Source organism: Chiloscyllium punctatum, chromosome 27 (assembly GCF_047496795.1).
Source record: "Chiloscyllium punctatum isolate Juve2018m chromosome 27, sChiPun1.3, whole genome shotgun sequence".
Classification (NCBI taxonomy): Eukaryota; Metazoa; Chordata; class Chondrichthyes; order Orectolobiformes; family Hemiscylliidae; genus Chiloscyllium; species Chiloscyllium punctatum.
This window is the reverse complement of record NC_092765.1, coordinates 875,394-894,288: the sequence shown is the minus strand read 5'-3', so window position 1 is coordinate 894,288 and position 18,895 is coordinate 875,394. Positions and strand designations below refer to the sequence as shown.

The 18,895-nt window shown below is 41.2% G+C and overlaps 1 protein-coding gene across 5 annotated transcripts in view; it reads right to left on the bottom strand.

Annotated features, from left to right (window-relative positions):
• Window positions 1-343: 343 nt before the first annotated feature.
• The window catches only part of nhsl3 (NHS like 3), a 278,490-nt gene continuing 259,938 nt past the window's right edge, over window positions 344-18,895 (bottom strand). For 4 of the 5 annotated variants that reach the window (XM_072547895.1, XM_072547897.1, XM_072547898.1 and 1 more), the window contains exon 7: window positions 344-4,732. In XM_072547895.1, the coding sequence (XP_072403996.1) occupies window positions 4,689-4,732 (44 nt within the window). In that variant the 3' untranslated portion in view covers window positions 344-4,688. Of the gene's footprint in view, window positions 4,733-7,842; window positions 7,899-18,895 lie in introns of all 5 variants that reach the window. The other variant, XM_072547896.1, reaches the window with a different exon arrangement.

The window sequence follows — 18,895 nt, the reverse complement described above, 5'->3', positions numbered from 1 at the left end:
AGAGATTTTCTTCATTCATTTGCAAACACCCAAATGAGACAATAAATGTAATTTTCAAATACATTTTCAGAGTTTCTTTGGTTGTGTATGCATCTATGTAGAAACAAATTTATTTTTTGAATCAAGCGACAATTTCTTCTACTTAATTCAAAAGATGAGCTGACGAGGTCATTAAACAGTTCAGGATGGCATGGCATTTAACTAAAGAGATTTTACTCAGTTCTAATCCTGTACATGGTCAGGACAAACACAGTCCCACTTTTCATCTTAAAATTACTCCAGATAGAAACACAAAAGTGAGACAAGTTGAAAATTCATTTGCTAATTTATTAACAGTAAAGAAATATATATATATATATCATTGCACTAGTAATATTTTCCTAAAAACTTTGAAAATCATAGTTTATACCCTTAAGTGATTAAATTCATATTAATTAAGGCCATAGCCCATGTTAATGACCAACTACGCTGCAATATAAATGTAATGTCAAACATACATTGTGCAGTAAATTCTCATTCCTTTGCATTCACACTGCAGTGAGGATTCAGAAAATTGGCAGTACAGATACACATGTCAGAAGAAGGAATGAAGGAGCTGGGCCACAGGGTCTCTATTTGAATTAAATCATTATGATAACATGGTTATCTACAAAGAGAACAAACATTCAGCTTATTCCTGATCATTTATGCAACAAATAATCAAGATACTTTGAAGTGGTCCAATTAATAGGAGCTTGTGACTTACAGTTCAAAGGGTTCTGAACATTCCAATTATGGCATTCATGACAACCTCCTGTTTAAAAAGATACAATTCCTTTGGTTTGGCTTCATGAATGTCACAACCTCAGGGTTTCCTTTACTGGGCCTTTGGCTGATGGGATACAGCTCACCCTGCTGCTTAAAGCCACCTATGAGGGTTGTCCCTTGAGTTTACAATTTGGTTTTTAATTCATCCATCAGCTCACTCATCCCTTTTTTTTCTGAGAGATTGAATTCAAGATTAAAACTACAATTGCAATTCCTGGCCAGTGCAGAAAGTAAAACAAAGAACAAACAACTTTTAACATTTACATTGTTATATACACCCATGGAACCCTTCCTATGTGCCCGGTTACAGCAGAAAATTGGGAAGCCCCACTAGTACAAAGATTCAAAATTTAGAAACCTGATGAATACTGACTGTTTGTTCATTGTGAAGCAGTGTCATCATTTACTGGCACTTAGGGTGCTGGGAACTTGGGAATTTTTCAGAAGTCAGCAGAACTTCCACAGCCACAGTGTGTTCTGTATCATATGAAGCATGTGGCAAGGTCCTAGGAAGATATCCAGTGAAAAGGGATTGGATTCTTGTGCAAGAAACAAATGGTTCACAATGAATTAACAATTCTGGAAAGCGATACAATATCTTTGAAGAGATTTAATGCAGCATAGATTTAGGATTGTGGAAGTGAGTTTGAACATCTAAGTGCACCCTGAGAAATTGTGGAATTAAACATCAAATAGAGAGCATAGTAATATGGACAAAAAGTAGATATTGTCATTGCCACCCTCATCCTCTGTACCCCAGAACTTCAAATGACCATTTGGCCTGTAAACAGCTTGGGAATAAACACAAATAATTTGGCTTCAGCTATTTGACCCCACTCCATCTGGTTTATAAAATGTACATTTATATTGAAGAACATGATCACAATTTTAAATTAATTTGTGCAAGCCAAATATTGTCTCTTTAGAATATACTTGTTTCCAAAGTGTGCTTTTTAAAGATTTATTTTCAAATAACTAGTGCTTCCAGCAAGTGAGAGGCCTATTTAAGGGCCAATAATAAAAATCAGGTTCTTTGATTATGTCTAGCTCAAAGATAAAAAGTCGGGCTAATTCTAAAATACCTTTAGCATTTCTCTGCAAGAACAATCACCCTCAATGATCAAATAGTTTCACAGACATAGTCATCATTTAATAGAATTGAAACCTGCCAAGTTCAGAATTGTCCCTGTGGCCATATCCATTTAAAATGATCAATCGATTGTTGAATATGACAACTGTTAACAACTTGTACAGAAAAACAATTATATTTCCAGGTGAAATTTGGCAGTGAGTGGATTCTGTTCCATTGAGTGTTAATGTTTAAATAATGATGAATACTGTGTTTCCAAACAGTTCTCTGGTTTTCAATAGCGATTGCAAAGAACACAGTTATGTATCCCACTGGGGTGACAAAGTAGCTGCACATTAATCTAAGATAAGGATATGAATGCCAAATGAAAGGATTTGGATGTGGGACAATCAACAGAATGGTGCCATTATTGCTAAAGGAGGGCTGGTGCAATTTATTTTTCTGAAATCCAACAGGGTAGTTGTTATAAATGCCCACTGAAATTTTGGTTTAATCTTTTATTATTATTAATAGTTATTATTATTAATTTTTCAGTGTATAATATGAGCTGTTCACTTACCAACAGAACTACCAACATCTAGAAAACAAATCATTTTAATCATGCAGCTCTCAGGCAGCACCACAAGCCTCTGCTTTTAGAGGGGATGGTCATCATGAAAATCCAGCAAGTGACCATCCTCAAAATTAAACTCAAAAGATTCAGAAAAGACAAGTCATGACCATGTCCTTAGTTGCCTGTTTTACACTTGTAGATAATGGTATATAGGTGGGTTTCTCTAATAAACAAGTGGAGGAGGGAAACTGCAAACAAGAGAGGAGTGCAATATTTGAAATGTGCAAAAGTTTCCAGCCAGCTCATTTAAAGATTGAATACAAAGCTTCTGTTCCAAAGCTGGCCAATGCATGTTTGTAAAGGGAAAACAGGGAAGTGTAAAGCAACATCTTTGATAAATGTTTTCCCTTCTCCCCTTGGCTCTGAGGAAGAACCCTCCTATACTGAAACAGAGCTCACAAAGGCCAGTGCAGATGTTATAACAGGAGCGTCCTCAAATACTAGCTGCTTCACTTAAATGAAGGTGAACTGAATTAAACATTTCACTCTACAGGAAGACGACTGTTGATGATATTGTATCATTATGTATTCACTCGCTAGAAACAAGATTTAAGAAAAACTTGATTACACAGAAGACACATTAACTGCAGAGTTCACAGAAAGCTTTGGAATGACTAAAAAAAACATTGTCCATTTGTATTTGAATAGATTGAAGGTAATTCAGTGCTCTCATGAGACTACAGAAATAAAATTAGTGCCAACATTTATTTCAACAAAATTTAAATAAACCCTACATCCAGTGAAAATAGAATGTTGTACAAAAAAAAAATCAGTGAAAGTGGAATGACAGTCTCTTCATTAGAGACTGGAGAAATTAGCTTCTTTTATTCATCATATTCATTTACTTGTGATAAGTGTACCAATTTCAAGAATTTAGAGCCCCTGACATTGGTAAGTCCAAATCAATCAATTAAATCTCAAGAATCTGACAATTCAAGGCAATTTTTAAAAAAAAACTTGCACTATATAAATATATGTCAAAGCTCCTTCCTCAGCTACCAGCAATCTAGCCTTGGGTCCAAATCTTCATATTAGCCTTTCTATCATTTCTCAAATACAGAATGCATGAGGTGTTATAATCCAGTGACAATTACAAAGAACCTTCAATTCAGTGACTGTCCTTGAACCAGACCTCAGTTGGCTTCAGAGAATATAGCATCATTACCCAATGAACTGAAGTATTGCAGTGCTCCAATAAGACTGGACTCAGGTTAGGTTGGGAGCTGGAGAATGTGGCATTTTGAAACCTGGAAGCTGCAGCTTTCTGCCATTGGCTCCAGATAATGCCACCTTCTAAGATAAAAGGAAATCAGTGCCCAAAATCAACCCCTGTCTTTGCACACTGAAGAGACTCAGGTTAGAAATCCAACATCACCTTCATAATAACAAAAGAATGAGGGAGGGGACAAAATACCAAAGGATAGGCAACTTGTGAAAGCCACATTATGGCCTGTATGTAGCTGCTGTCATTAGCAGGATAGTGGTATTATAATTTATTTACAATTTCAAAACCACAAGCTGAACCAGAGCAAGTGACTTTTTTAGGGAGATCACTGGAAAGACAGTCTCTGATTTTTGATAGAGGACTTTTTTTGGCTTCAAGTTATTAATAGTCATTCTGCCTTATAAGTTAACAAAAGAGAATAAATTTCTAAGTAATTGCTGGTTTTGATTCACAGATAAAGTAACCCCAAATCCCCTCATTTTATATGATAAGTGTGCTTCCTACTGATTCTTTTTAAAATGTAGTTATTTAGACAGGGAAACATTATATCCTCATTGACAAATTTAAAAAGTCTTAAACCACCTCCTTTAACATGCATCTTGTTGCCATAGAAACCACAGCATTGAGAGTCAGGTGGTGGTGTTGCAATTGCACAATCCAGAATGACTAACAAAAATTATCCTGGCTTGTCTGAGATACCTCTGATCTCGGACTGTAATTAGCACAGCGACACTTTTCTGTCTTCTGCTTTCATGGAATTCAGTTACAGTATGAAATAAAAGGTGCAGCACTCCAGGCAAATGTTTTCTTAGTTTTGCATAAACAAGGCCATTACATTTCAGCAGAAAAGCTTTTCTGAAGAATTGCTCATTTTGGATTGTTTCTGTCTTCCAAGGCAGGGAGATTAACTTTGAGCGCAGTGAACTCTGAGGTTTGACGCCCAAATTCTTCGGTTACTCTTGCAGGGCCAGCTGTCCATTTCCAGCTTCCAGCTTCCCTACATTTAGGAAGAAAAATGTTTTAACTCACAGATGTTTAACTAATGTGGATAAATCTCTCAAACATAACCTTCCATTTCATGCAAAATCATTTGCAATTTAGAGATACAATTTTATGTCAGCCAGGTTTAGAGGAATTTATTGCTGAATTTTTAACTCTTTCCTATTACAGCACAGTCGTTTTAATGAAAATTTTCAAACAGGCCTCTGAACAGGTCAGGATCAAACAGATTTCCTTCATTGCTATCTGACCAAATTACAATCTGTTCATTAGAACAGAGGAATGATGCAGGAGAGGGCTGGGTAATAGACAAAAGGTGAAGGTCAGTGGCAGATATTTAAACAGATATTTCATAACTCTCAATTTATTCCAGTCAAAAAGAAGGACTGTGTGTGAAGGATGAAGCAGTTAACAAAGGCCATCAAAAACTAAAACAAACAAAACGCTGAAAACCAGAGGAGTTTTTTTTGAAGAATCTGAGGCAGATGACTCAAAAGGTTAATAGAAAGGAAGAAAATGAATTCTGAAAGTAAACTGACAAGCAATATAAAAACAGACAGCAAGTGCATCTGCAGGTAAATAAAAAAGAGAATAGTTACATGGGACTCTCGAAGGATGTGACAGGGAATTTATAAAAAGAGGGAAATGGCAGATACTTTAAACCAATATTTTGCATCTGGCTTCAAGGTAGTAGAACATAGAACAGTACAGCACAGAACAGGCCCTTCGGCCCACGATGTTGTGCCAAACATTTGTCCTAGCTTAAGCACCTATCCATGTACCTATCCAATTGCTGCTTAAAAGGTCACCAATGATTCGGACTCTGCCACTCCCACAGGAAGCGCATTCCATGCCCCCACCACTTTCTGGGTAAAGAACCTACCCCTGACATCCCCCCCATACCTTCCACCCTTCACCTTAAATTTATGTCCCCTTGTAACACTCTGTTGTACCCGGGGAAAAAGTCTCTGACTGTCTACTCTCTCTATTCCCCTGATCATCTTATAAACCTCTATCAAGTCACCCCTCATCCTTCACCGTTCCAATGAGAAAAGGCCTAGCACACTCAACCTATCCTTGTACGATCTATTCTCCACTCCAGGCAACATCCTGGTACATCTTCTCTGCACCCTCTGCAAAGCTTCCACATCTTTCCTAAAGTGAGGTGACCAGAACTGCACACAGTACTCCAAATCTGGCCTTACCAAGGTCCTATATAGCTGCAACATCACTTCACGACTCTTGAATTCAATCCCTCTGCTAATGAATGCTAATACAGCATAGGCCTTCTTACAAGCTCTATCCACCTGAGTGGCAACTTTCAAAGATCTATGAACATAGACCCCAAGATCCCTCTGTTCCTCCACCTTACTAAGAACCCTACCATTAACCCTGTATTCCGCATTCTTATTTGTCCTTCCAAAATGGGCAACCTCACACTTGACAGGGTTGAACTCCATCTGCCACTCCTCAGCCCAGCTCTGCATCATATCTAAGTCCCTTTGCAGCCGACAACAGCCCTCCTCACTATCCACAACTCCACCTATCTTCGTATCATGTACAAATTTACTGACCCACCCTTTGACTCCCTCTTCCAAGTCATTAATAAAAATTACAAACAGCAGAGGACCCAGAACTGATCCCTGTGGAACTCCACTTGTAACTGGGCTCCAGGCTGAATATTTACCATCTACCACCACTCTCTGACTTACTATGTTTATGTCTACTATGTTTATAGTAGACACCATAAACATTCCACAGATATCATTTAGATACACAGCCTTAAGTCTGATCAGTTTTAGTCCTATTCACAATATTAGAATCATAGAATTCAGCCCATTGATTCCAAACCGACCCTCCAAAGTGCATTCCAGCCAGACCCTTCCTTCCCTCCACACACACACCCCCCCTCCCCCCCACCCACACCAACCCCCCCAATCCTGTAACACCACATTTCCCATGGCTAATCCACCTAGGCTGCACATCCCTGGACATGATGGGCAATTTAGTATGACCAATCCACCCAATCTGCACATCTTTGGATGGTGGGAGGAAATCGCAGCACCTGGAGGAAATCCACGCAGACTCGGGGAAAATGTGCAAACACTACAATGACAGTCGCCTGAGGCTGAAATGAACTTAAGTCCCTGGCGTTGTGAGCCACTGTGCTGACCCGATGTAGTTGGAATTCTCTATGACTTTTCTGATTCTGCCCTTGTTCTTGTCTCTGCTGTCTCCTAGTTTTGGTAGGTATCCCTCTTCTGGAGGTCCAAGTATACCACATCTGCAGGTTTCCTTTTGATTAACTCCACTTGTTAGAACTTTAAAGACTGGCAAACTTGAGAAATACGTAAATACAATGACTGCAGATGCTGGAAACCAGATTCTGGATTAGTGGTGCTGGAAGAGCACAGCAGTTCAGGCAGCATCCAAGGAGCAGGGAAATCGACGTTTCGGGCAAAAGCCCTTCATCAGGAACAGTTGTATCCCTGATGAAGGGCTTTTGCCCGAAACGTCGATTTCCCTGCTTCTCGGATGCTGCCTGAACAGGTGCTTTTCCAGTACCACTAATGCAGAAATTTAAGAAATACCATTTCCTTTTAACAAAATCATATTGATTCTGTTTGAATGCATTAAGCTTTTCTTAATGACCTGCTATTTCTTCCTTAATAATGGACTGCATCATTTTTCCATTGACATGTTAGATCAACTGGTCTATAGTTTGCTGCTCTTATAGTCTCCCTCATTTCTTGAGCAGGAACATTGTTAAACCTTGCAACCAACCTGGAACCCTCAGAATCCAGCAACTTCAGGAACATTTCAGCTAATGCCTCCTATGTCCCTGCAGTTACTTCCTTTTAAACATTAAAACCTTTTAATTTCCCTCTTCCTTTTTATTAATTCCCCAATCACATCTTCCATGGATCCCATCCACATCTTTTACATACCTGCAGAACCATTTGCTGTTTCATGTAATATTTTTTGTCAGTTTACTTTCAAAATCAATTTTCTCCCTTTTAAATGGTGGGCCATCAGGATTTGGAAAATTATCTGCCATCAGTCCCATTCATTTGTCATATACTTTGTCCTCATGTTACAAGACCTTACCTCCCCTTACCACCTTGTTTATCTGATTTCTTTTTAATGTTGATTGTGTCTATCACCTTGAAGACCAATGCAAAAATATGGTTGAGTAGTTGAAACTAAAGCAGATCAGACATAATCTTATAGAATTGCAGGGCAGGTTTGAGGGGCCAAATGACCTACTCCTGCTCGTATTTCATATATTTTTACATTCTATAATTTTTAAGAAAGTTGTGTGGGAAAGACATTTTTACCCATACCCCTGCAAATACTCGAAGAGAAAGAGACTGAAAGCAGCATTTTTTAAAACCTTGCATTTTCCCTGATGATTTACTCCCCTGTCCCTTTCTAAAAGGGTGGCACGGTGGCTCAGTAGTTAGCACTGCTGCCTCACAGCACCAGGGTCCCAGGTTTGATTCCAGCCTCAGGTAACTGTCTGTGTGGAGTTTGCACATTCTCCCAGTGTCTGTGTGGGTTTCCTCCGGGTGCTCTGGTTTCTTCCCACAGTCCAAAGATGTGCAGGTTAGGTGAATTGACCATGTTAAATTGCCCATAGTGTTAGGTGCATTAGTCAGAGGGAAATGGGTCCGGGTGGGTCACTCTTCAGAGGGTCGGTGTGGACTGGTTGGGCCAAAGGACCTGTTTCCATACTGTAGGGAATCTAATTGAAGCTAATCTAAAAAAATACAGTGAGGCCAAACCTACTCCAAGTTGTGAAAGGCTCCACTCCCATTCAGGAAGGTTTGTATTTCACACTGTCTGCAGAGGCAAGCCTGCTCTGGGAGATGGTGAAGGATTTCAAACTACAGAACTGAGAGGCACCCCACCTCATCCCCACAGTCAGAGAACTCATCTGCCAACATTTACTGGGAACGCCAAGTTAGGAAAAAGAAATCAGTGGAGCTTGCCCATTCCCAGTATGGCAGTGAAATTGGGAATGTCTTAGCGCAGCTCAGCCCCATTTCTTATATATATAAAATCCAGATTTGTATTTCAGGTTAAAATCTTGATCGGATTGGTCCCCTAAACCTAATCGTAAACCCATCCTTTCCCTTTTCTGATGTGAATGAACAATTGTACAACTTCGGCTCTACCACTCTCCCATGAAACGTCAGTACTTGGGCAAATAAGTGAATAATACCTGAGCAGACAGATAATTGTTACAAAGTTTGTAGATTTCTGTAACTACATTACAAACACAAGATTAACTGTAGAAATTTGCTCTTCAATTTCATTACTAACTTTGTGCTGTGGCCAAACAATTCAAACTTCAAATATCTTCTAAATTATTCCAACACCCATTCAGCTATGGCCCAATGTACAGTAACTATCTGATTAATATTCATTTGAGATGTTTTGTATTTGATTGGTCCTGCACCCAAAGTATGCAAGGTTATCTTTATTCTAGGATCTGGTTTGTACCAGTTGTCTTCCTGCTCATCTTTGTAGTTACCTGGTGCTCACCTTCCACCCTACCAACCTTCTCATTAACCAAATCATCAGACGACATTTCCGCCATCTCCAAAAAGACCCCACCACCAGGGATATATTTCCCTCCACCCCTTTCCGCCTTCCGCAAAGACCATTCCCTCCGTGACTACCTGGTTGGGTCCACGCCCCCTTACAACCCACCCTCCCATCCTGGCACTTTCCCCTGCCACTACAGGAATTGCAAAACCTGCGCCCACACCTCCTCCCTCACCTCCATCCAAGGCCCTAAAGGAGCCTTCCGCATCCAAAGTTTTACCTGCACATCCACCAATATCAGCTATTGTATCCATTGCTCCTGATGCGGTCTCCTCTACATTGGGGAGACTGGACGCCTCCTAGCAGAGCGCTTTAGGGAACATCTCCGGGACACCCGCACCAATCAACCACACCGCCCTGTGGCCCAACATTTCAACTCCCCCTCCCACTCTGCCGAGGACATGGAGGTCCTGGGCCTCCTTCACCGCTGCTCCCTCACCACCAGACGCCTGGAGGAAGAACGCCTCATCTTCTGCTTCAGAACACTTCAACCCCAGGGGATCAATGTGGACTTCAACAGTTTCCTCATTTCCCCTTCCCTCACCTCACCCTAGTTCCAAACTTCCAGCTCAGCACTGTCCCCATGACTTGTCCTACCTGCCAATCTTCTTTTCCACCTATCCACTCCACCCTCCTCCTTGACCTATCACCTTCATCCCCTCCCCCACTCTATGCTACTTTCTCCCTGCCCCCACCCTCCTCTATCTTATCTCTCCACCCTTCAGGCTCTCTGCCTCTATTCCTGATGAAGGGCTTTTGCCCGAAACGTCGATTTTACTGCTCCTCGGATGCTGCCTGAACTGCTGTGCTTTTCCAGTACCACTAATCCAGAATCTGGTTTTCAGCATCTGCAGTCATTGTTTTTACCTTTGTAGTTACCTAGTAACGTACACATAGCTAAAATTGCACTAAGAACACAGCTGCATAAACACATTCAGAAAAAATCTCAACTCCGTTTTAAACTATTCTAACATCTGAAAATCTTCTTTTGAAACCATTGTTTTCACCTTCAGAGTTAACTACTCGGATACACACCTGGCTGACCTTGCAACTGCTGTTAATTGTTATCAGATTCTGTTATTGCTTGGATTTACATATAGTAGGGAACTAGATGATGATGATGATGATGATGATGATGATGATCAGGACCCGATTCCAAACTCCCTCTGACATTGACAAGATCCTTAAAGTTATCAATGAATGGCTTCATTAAAAAAAATTAAAAAGCATCTATTCCATTGTTACTATGGAACTAATTGCTTCTATAAGGAGTGTGGTGTGTGAATTAACTTTATTAATTAACATAGAGTGTGCAAGAGGAGGATGGGTGGCTGCTTGGCGTATGATACCATGGACGTGGCATGAACAGGGCAAGTAAATGTGCGCATGAGGTTTGAGGGGAGGGCTAGTGGGTTTTCCTCTTTTGGTTATAACTGGATGAAATCCCGCAGCATTAAGCTGTGCCTTGCAAAGAAGGAGCATTTACCTCTACACCCAGCAGGCAAAGCTGAGTGTGAATTCTTTCCTAGGTCCATTGGTCCCACTGCAGCCCACACTGTGCAGTCCCACATCTTCCTTCACTTCCTGCTGCAGCATTTTTACCAATGCTCAGAAATTCCCTGTCTATTCCCTTAAATTTTCTTTCAAACATACCCTGGATAAGCTTCAGGTTACCCATCCTAATATCCTGCAATGTTTATGCCTCAGTAAATATTGTGAAGCAACATGGAAAATTTTCCTAAATTACAGGTATGTTACTGTTGGAATAATATATTATTGCTGCTCATCTTGCAAAGCCCCCTGAGCAAATTACAGCTCTTATTCCAACAAGTAGAAATGAGAATGTATGTTAACACAATAAATCACACAAATTATGGGGGTTAGGAAAGTGTTTTTAAAACTTCAAAGGCCTTGTGCACGATGGCCAATTCCAGAAACTTCCCAAAAATAACATGTTGGGTTGCCAGTTTGGTGCTAAATCACAACTTCTATAAAATGGAAGTAAACAGACAGGGAGGAGTAGGAAAGAGATGAAGGAGTGATTGACAAAATTATCACGTCTTTTAACTTTATTCAAAATGTTGATTCATTGCAAAACATGTAGCTTCAAAATCACATTAATGCAATGCTGGTTTCAGAATTCAATGCCAAAAATATAAGCTGTTTAATATTCAAAACTGATCTTGAAATGTTGAAGGAGGAGTGAAACAACGGTCTCACGGAGTGAATCTGACCATCGCCCCTTGACATTCAAAGACATTACCTTCACTGAATGTCCAACTATCGAATCCTAGGGGCTACCATTGACCAGAAACTGAACTGAAGGAGAGATTTGCGTGAGGGGCATGGGATAGAGTCATACAGAGTCATAGCGTCTGTTTCCATGCTGTACATCTCTTCGGTCCAACCTGTCCATGTCGACCAGATACCCCAACCCAATCTAGTCCCACCGACCAGCACCCGGCCCATATCCCTCCAAACCCTTCCTATTCATATACCCATCCAAATGCCTCTTAAATGTTGCAATTGTACCAGCCTCCACCACATCTTCTGGCAGCTCACTCCATACACGTACCACCCTCTGCGTGAAAAAGTTGCCCCTTAGGTCTCTTTTATATCTTTTCACTCTCACCCTAAACCTATGCCCTCTACTTCTGGACTCCCCAACCCCAGGGAAAAGACTTTGTCTATTTATCCTATCCATGCCCCTCAATTTTGTAAACCTCTATAAGGTCACCCCTCAGCCTCCGACGCTCCAGGGAAAACAGCCCCAGCCTGTTCAGCATCTCCCTGTAGCTCAGATCCTCCAACCCTGGCAACATCCTTGTAAATCTTTTCTCAACCCTTTCACAACATCTTTCCGATAGGAAGGAGACCAGAATTGCACGCAATATTCCAAAGTGGCCTAACCAAAGTCCTGTACAGCAGCAACATGACCTCCTGTACTCAATACTCTGACCAGTAAAGGAAAGCATACCAAACGCCTTCTTCACTATCCTATCTACCTGTGACTCCACTTTCAAGGAGCTATGAACCTGCACTCCAAGGTCTCTTTGTTCAGCAACACTCCCTAGGACCCTACCATTAAGTGTATAAGTCCTGCTAAGAATTGCTTCCCCAAAATGCAGCAGCTCGCATTTATCTGAATTAAACTCTATCTGTCACTTCTCAGCCCATTAGCCCATCTGGTCAAGATCCAGTTGTAATCTGAGGTAACCCTCTTCGCTGTCCACTACACCTTCAATTTTGGTGTCATCTGCAAACTTACTAACTATACCTCTTATGCTCGCATCCAAATCATTTATGTAAATGACAAAAAGTACAGGACCCAACACCGATCCTTGTGGCACTCCACTGGTCACAGGCCTCCAGTCTGAAAAACAACCCTCCACCACCACCCTCTGTCTTCTATCTTTGAGCCAGTTCTGTATCCAAATGGCTAGTTCTCCCTATATTCCATGAGATCTCACCTTGCTAATCGGTCTCCCATGGGGAACCTTGTCGAACACCTTACTGAAGTCCATATAGATCACATCAACTGCTCTGCCCTCATCAATCTTCTTTGTTACTTCTTCAAAAAAACTCAATCAAGTTTGTGAGACATGATTTCCCACGCACAAAGCCATGTTGACTATCCCTAATCAGTCCTTGCCTTTCCAAATACATGTACATCCTGTCCCTCAGGATTCCCTCCAACAACTTGCCCACCACAGAGGTCAGGCTCACCGGTCTATAGTTCCCTGGCTTGTCTTTACCATCCTTTTTAAACACGTTTGTCAACCTCCAGTCTTCCGGCACCTCACCTGTGACAATCGATGATACAAATATCTCAGCAAGAGGCCCAGCAATCACTTCTCTAGCTTCCCACAGAGTTCTCGGGTACACCTGATCAGGTCCTGGGGATGTATCCACTTTTAACCGTTTCAAGACACCCAGCACTTCCTCCTCTGTAATCTGGACATTTTGCAAGATGTCACCATCTATTTCCCTACAGTCTATATCTTCCATATCCTTTTCTACAGTAAATACTGATTCAAAATATTCATTTTGTATCTCCCCTATTTTCTGTGGCTCCACACAAAGGCCGCCTTGCTGATCTTTGAGGGGCCCTATCCTCTCCCTAGTTACCCTTTTGTCCTTAATATATTTGTAAAATCCCTTTGGATTCTCCTTAATTCTATTTGCCAAAGCTATTTCATGTCCCCATTTTGCCCTCCTGATTTCCCTCTTAAGTATACTCCTACTTCCTTTATACTCTTCTAAGGATTCACTCGATCTATCCTGTCTATACCTGACATATGCTTCCTTCTTTTTCTTAACCAAACCCTCAATTTCTTTAGTCATCCAGCATTCCCTATACCTACCAGCCTTCCCTTTCACCCTGACAGGAATATACGTTCTCTGGATTCTTGTTGTCTCATTTCTGAAGGCTTCCCACTTTCCAGCCGTCCCTTTACCTGTGAACATCTGCCTCCAATCAGCTTTCGAAAGTTCTTGCCTAATACCGTCAAAATTGGCCTTTCTCCAATTTAGAACTTCAACTTTTACATCTGGTCTATCCTTTTCCATCACTATTTTAAAACAAATAGAATTATGGTCGCTGGCCCCAAAGTGCTCCCCCACTGACACCCTAGTCACCTGCCCTGCCTTATTTCCCAAGAGTAGGTCAAGTTTTGCACCTTCTCTAGTAGGTACATCCACATACTGATTCAGAAAATTGTCTTGTACACACTTAAGAAATTCCCTCCATCTCAACCTTTAACACTAAGGCAGTCCCAGTCGATGTTTGGAAAGTTAAAATCCCCTCCCATAACTACCCTATTATTCTTACAGATAGCTGAGATCTCCTTACAAGTTTGTTTCTCAATTTCCCTCTGACTGTTAGGGGGTCTATAATACAATCCCAATAAGGTGATCATCCCTTTCTTATTTCTCAGTTCCACCCAAATAACTTCCCTGTATGTATTTCCAGGAATATCTTCCCTCAGTGCAGCTTTGTTGTGCCTTTGGACCAAGGTGGCTGAGGGAGATTTGTTGAGGTGAATGGACTTTATTAGGAAGAAATACAAGAAAGAACTATTTCAATTAGCATCACGATTAATAATTAAGGGGTAGAACTTTGAAGTAATTGATGAAAGGATTAGAGAGTATTTGAAGACTTCTTACATGGGTTTAGAATATTCCAAAATGCTTTCCAGCAAATGAGTGTTTTTAAAGGGTAGCCATTGTTGCAACATTGGAAACCCAATCTATGATGTCATACAGTAATGTGATAATTCATGAACAGATCATCGGTTTGTGTTGATGATTGGCCAGAACACAATGTTTCATGCCTCTCTCTCCCCCACAGAGTCATGCCGTGGGATATCTTGTTTTAATCAGGAATAGCAGGGGCCTCAGATAAACAACCATAAGCAAAATACTGCAGGTACTTGAAGTGGAAAATAAAATCACAAAATGCTGAAAATACTCAGCAGCTCTGGCAGTGTCTAAGTCAAAAAATAGAGTTAACATTTCAGGTCAATGATCTCTTAGCAGAATAAAGACTTTAACTCATTTCTCTTAATAACTGATACCAGAACAGTGCAGTATGTTCTACAGTTCCTTTTCTAAAACCCTGATTTGACATGTCATTCAAACCTCTGACAATGTAGCTGTTCCTTGGTTCTGTATTAGTTTAAAGGGAGTGGGGATCAGGAACCTGCTACCTGAAAAAGGGATTCAGGCAGAAAACTAAAATCCACTGAAAGATAACATGGCTATGAACTTGAAATGCTAGAACCTGTAGAGATTACATTAGGGAAGCAAAACATGAAGGCCAAATGGTCTCCTCCTGCACTGACTGATTCCATTGCAATAGAATCTCCTCACAAAGCAGATCCATTCCTTTCAATTTCAAAACAAATACTTTGCATCTGTCTTTTGAGAGGAGGAAACTGCCACATTAATAAGCAAGTAGTCTTGAATAGATTGTTGGCACTTCAACTTGACAAGGCACCAAAACCAGATGAGATGCATCCAAGGATTGTGAAGGTAGTAAGGGTAGAAATTTCAGAGGCACTGGCCATGATCTCAGTCTTCCTTAGACTTGAGGTGCCAGAAAACTGGAGAATTGCAAAAAAATACAGCCTTGTTCAAGAAAGGATGTAAGGATGATCCTAGCAATTAGAAACCAGTTGGTTTAACATCGGTGGTGGGGAAACTTCTAGAAGTAATTATTCTGGATAAGATTAATAGTCATAAAGGGAAAGTTGGGTTGATTCGGAAAATTCAGAGCAACTTCTAAGAGGGAAATAGTGTTTAACTAATTTGCTGGAGTTTTCTGAAGAGATAACAGAAAGGGTTGATGAAAAAAATGCTATTTGATGTCGAAGGTGTTTGATACAGTGCCACACAACAAACTTGAGAGGATAAGATGTAGGTCATGAAATAAAATGGACAGTGGCAACTTGGCACAGAACTGGCTGACTGAGGGGAAACAGAGAAGGTCAATCTTTTGGACTAGAGAAAAGTTTGTTGTGGGATCCCCCAAGGGTTAGAATCGGGACCCTTACTTTTCCTAATTTATATTAATGATCTGGATCTTTTTGTACAGAGAACAATTTCAAAGTTTGCAGAAAGCATAAAACTTGGAAGACTTGTAAACCATGAAACTGACAGTGTGGAACTCAAAAGGACATTGACAAGTTGATGGAGTGGGCAGATAGGTGGCAAATGAGATTCAATACAGATGTGTGAGATGATTCAATTTTGTTCCTAACAAAATGTAAGAAAATACAAAATAAGGGGTACAGGAGCAGAGGTACCTGGGTGCATACATGCACAGATCATTACGGTGGCAGGACAGGTGCAGAGATCAATTAAAGCATATTGTGTTTTTGGTTTTATTAACTGGGCATATATCACAAGAGCAGGGAGGTGGTGATGTTGAGCTTGTACAAGAGTGCATGGGATCCACGGCCACTTGGATTCAGAATTAACTTGCCCACAGAAAGCAGGGTGTAGTGGTGGAAGGGTACTTTTCAGGCTGGAGGTCCATGACTAGCGGTGTTCTGCAGGAATCCATACGGGACCTCTGCAGTTTGTGATACATATAAATGAATTGCATCGAAATGTAGATGGCTGGGCTAGAAAGCTTGTAGTTGCAAGATTGAGGTTTAGGGTGTAGGTTTGCTCGCTGAGCTGTAGAAAGCAGGAGACAACAGCTTCACTTCACTTGGAGGTCGCCACCAATGATGTTACCTAACCAGGTAATGAAACATCTGGATATCAAACCTACAACTCAGTGAGCAAACCTACACCCTAAACCTTGTAGTGTAAGTTGTGGATAGTGTCGGTGGGTGTCAAAGAATACAGTGAGTTATAAATCAGCTGTAGATAGGAGAGGAGAAATGGCAGATGGAGTTTAATCGTATCTGCGTGAGGTGCTGCACCTTTGGAGATCGAGTGTTAAGGAAAAGTATACAGTTAATGGCAGGACCCTGACCAACATTGATGTAGTGAGATCTTGGGGTTCAAGTCTCTAGCTCCCTGAAAGTGGCCACACAAGTAGGTAGGATGGTGAAGAAGGTATATGGCATCCTTGCCTTTATTGGTCAGGGAATTGAGTAGAAGAGTCAAGATGTCACATTGCAGCTGTATAAGACTTTGGTTAGGCCACAGTTAAGAGCATGGTGTCCAATTCTGGTCACCACATTACAGGAAGGATATGAGGCTGTGGAGAGGGTGCAGAAGAGGTTTACCAGGATGCTGCCTGGTTTAGAGGGCATGAGCTATAAGGAGAGGCTAGAAAAACTCAGGTTGTTTTCTCTGGAGCAGCAGAGGCCCAGGGGAGACTTGATAGAAGTCTATGAAATTAGGAGATGCATAGATAGGGTCAATGGTCAGAATCTTTTCCCCAGAGCTGAAATATCTGAAACAAGGAGATAGATATGATAGAGGCCTTTGGGAGACTTTTAGATAAGCACATGAATATGCAAGAATCAGAAGGATATGGTTCAAAGGCAAGCAGAAGGGATTAGTTTAATTTAGCGTCATGTTCAGCACAATATCATGGGCCTAAGGGCCCGATCCTGTGCTTTATGGTTCTCTGGTCCATGTTCTAAGACACTCATTAAACCACACCTGGAGTACTGGGTACAGTTGTGGGCACCACATTATAGGAAGGATGTGAATGCACTGGAGAGGGTGCAGGAACAATTTACAAGAACTGTTCCAGGAAAGTGAAAATTCAGTCATGAGGATAGATTGAAGAAGTTGGGACTGTTCTCCTTCAAGGGAAGGTTAACAAGAGATATGATAAAGGTTTTCAAAATCATGAAGGGACTGGGTAGAGTAGATAGAGAGAAGCTTTTCCCACTTGTAAAAAGAACTAAGAAGAAAAGGGCATAGGTATTAAGTGATTTGTAAAACATGTAGTACAAGAAAAACAACTTTTGCACACTGTAATTTAGGCCTGGAATGAATTGCCATGAAATGTGGTGGAAGGAGATTCAATTGAGGCATTCAAGGGGAGCATTGGACAATTACTGAATCAGAAACAAGGAGCAGTGACGCAGAGATTAGGCAGAAGACTAAACTATGATGCTCATTTGAAGAACTGGTACAAACGTGATGATCTGAATGGCCTCCTCTGTGCTGTAACACTTTGATTCTACCAATATACTGCTTATGTCTTCTTCACAAATACTTTCCGACCTATCTTTGTGTAGTCTGTAAATCTAGCCATTGTGGCTTCACTCCTGATATTGAAATCATTGATGCTAAAGGCTTCTCTCAGATCCCTCTGGGACTCTACTGTCACATCCAACCAACCAAAGTTTCTTGATATATACTCGACATTCTTCCAGCTGGCCAATCTACAATCCATACAAATGCGTTTTCCTTTTATTTTCTGAAAAATCCCTCATTTGCTCCTGGAACCAAAATTCCGTCAAACCCTCAGAAATACTCAGTGAACACACCCCCCTCCCCCTCCCCCACCCACCCCCACCTTGGCCCACAACCAGGGGCAGACAATAGACAATAGATGCAGGGGTAGGCCATTCTGCCCTTCGAGCCTGCACCGCCATTCAATATGATTAAGGCTGATCATTCCTAATCAGTATCCTGTTCCAGCCTTATCTCCATACCCCTTGACTCCACTATCTTTAGGAGCTCTATCCAATTCTTTCTTAAATGAATCCAGAGACTGGGCCTCCACTGCCCTCTGGGGCAGAGCATTCCACACAGCCACCACTCTCTGGGTGAAGTAGTTTCTCCTCATCTCTGTCCTAAGTGGTCTACCCTGTATTTTTAAGTTGTGTCCTCTGGTTCGGCATTCCCCCATCAACGGAAATATGTTCCCTCCTGCCAGAGTGTCCAGTCCTTTCATAATCCTATACGTTTCAATCAGATCCCCTCTCACTCTTCTAAACTCAAGGGTATACAAGCCCAATCGCTTCAGTCTTTCCGTGTAAGGCAATCCTGCCATTCCAGGAATTGACCTCGTGAACCTACGCTGCACTCCCTCAATAGCCAGAATGTCTTTCCTCCAATTTGGAGACCAGAA